At 42.1% G+C, this 2,034-nt stretch overlaps 1 protein-coding gene across 1 annotated transcript; it reads right to left on the reverse strand.

Annotated features, from left to right (window-relative positions):
• Positions 1 to 1,726: 1,726 nt before the first annotated feature.
• Positions 1,727 to 1,912, reverse strand: T265_15903 (hypothetical protein; the record flags this gene model as incomplete). The annotated part of the gene is made up of 1 exon (XM_009179320.1): positions 1,727 to 1,912. A coding segment is annotated over one exon (186 nt), but the record flags the coding sequence as incomplete, so codon positions are not given.
• Between the last annotated feature and the right edge of the window lie 122 nt (positions 1,913 to 2,034).

A 2,034-nucleotide genomic window follows, 5' to 3' on the forward strand; every position in this document is an offset into this window, starting at 1 on the left:
ACAATCAAGTGAAATTTTGTGCGAGAATTCCCAGAGCCCTAGACATTGAGTTGTAAATCAAGCTAATTGGATGACATTCTCGAAAAAAAAACCAATCACATCGATTCACACACACTGATTTACAGCTCTTCCAATAATGTTGGCCGAGAAGATGCTTCAAGGTAACTTACATTTTCTATTGTTAACGTGCGTTGATACAAGGTGTGCATCTTGGGGCGAATTAGAGTGCACCCCGTCTTGCAAATGAAGGCGTCGCATTGATATGCTTGTCAGTCCCTGAAATTTCTGCCAGACTTATAACTGTTTTCTATTTCTGTTATTCGCACCACGACTTTCCGATCAGAAAATTCGCAGTCTATCTACTTGAGCCATCTCGTATCGTCAGTGTTATCGTCGAAGAATTGAACCTAGGATTTTTGGTAGCTTCATGTATGTTTTAGAGCAAACACCCAGCCATTGCCACTCCGCGTATCGGGCCCCAACTTCGTCGCCAAAATGTGGAGTTGTATGGAAATAAATATACATGAGGGCCTCTTATTAAACTGAGACTGAAATTACCCGCAGTTGACCCACTAAGCCCTACTCAAGACATTATTACAAATACGTTCAGTTAGACGCCAGGGATCGGGCATTTTCAAAAAGGGGGAATGAAAGAGCCAAAACGCATTCAACTTCGGAAAGCATACATTTCAATTCTTGGACTAAAATCGTTGACAGTGCCTTACTACCGCATTGTCCTTTGACGACGAAATGCAGTTAGAGCATGTGAAGTGATATTCCGCAGCAACGCGACTGATTGGAGCGCATCCCAGGAACTACTTAGAGCTGGTAATGGGCAACTGAATATTGTCAGGCGCACCGGGATCGCACTAGTTGTCCTGAAACATTGCCTTACAAATTAAGAAAACAGATTTTAAGGCCCGTTAAAGAAATATCCAAATGCTTCACAATTGTAGATTCTCCGTTTGCACATTTGATGAATAACCCAGATGAGATAGGCGTGGGATTACATAGATTTTCGATCAAACTGCCTAGTAGATTTACAACTGTGCTTCGGATAGCCTTGATGCTAATATATGAAGGGAACATGCAGTCGTAGAAAAGCCCCGGGAGAACATTTTCTCCGGAACTCAGTGATGGCGAGTTAATTACACGTGCATGGTGATTCTTGAATAAATCCATTCGATAATCTTTTTTCCAGTTCTCCCAAGGCGTACATTTGCGAAGGTAGAAATCAATAAGTTTGATTCTCCCTCCTTGATATTCTCAAAAGTCCCACATTTCCAGGTAAAAGTATAAATAATCAAAAGGGAGACAGATAAAATGTCATAAGGTCACATGACTTGATGCGCCTAGTTTAAACAATATGACCATACTGTCGAAAACAAAGCGAAAAAAGCCTACCCTTGATTACAGAACCAAACTTGGCAAACTAGCTGATCAGTCAACCACCCGTTAACACTGGTTAACCTGGTTGCTCTGCCTACGTGCCCCTAGTCTACAACTTACAGCTTACCCGATTCAACCCAGTTATCACACCGCCCGCCACCCTTGAAAGTGCTGCTAGAATATTCCCAGAAAGTTCCTGTATGTTCACGACGAATCAATGTCTATTTGTGGTTCCTTTTGGAAGAACTACAAAACTCTGACTTGACTGCTGAAACTGTCCTGGGTATGTGATTTTATCACCACTTATTGTTTTATCACAAGATATATAAAATATTACTTCGATTGTAGCTGTTTCGACCGCATGAAAACCCATGGAAGCCGGTGTCCCATTGGACAGGCTTGATGGGATGCCTGTATCAGATATTTCATCCCGTAGGTTGGACACAACGGCTGGCGCACGTTTAAATGTAGGGTTGGGTGCTCCGACCGTTGCACCGGACACCGGGTGGAATCTGCGTTCCATTGTGGCTGTTACGCAGCACATATTATTTTATTGCCTAAGGTAGCAATGTGTTTAGTATAACTGGATAAAGACAATGAAGTATCGTAAAAGATTAGTTGGCAGGTTTTACCAGTTTCATATAT

This window comes from Opisthorchis viverrini, assembly GCF_000715545.1.
Source record: "Opisthorchis viverrini unplaced genomic scaffold scaffold7210, whole genome shotgun sequence".
Taxonomy (NCBI): Eukaryota; Metazoa; Platyhelminthes; class Trematoda; order Opisthorchiida; family Opisthorchiidae; genus Opisthorchis; species Opisthorchis viverrini.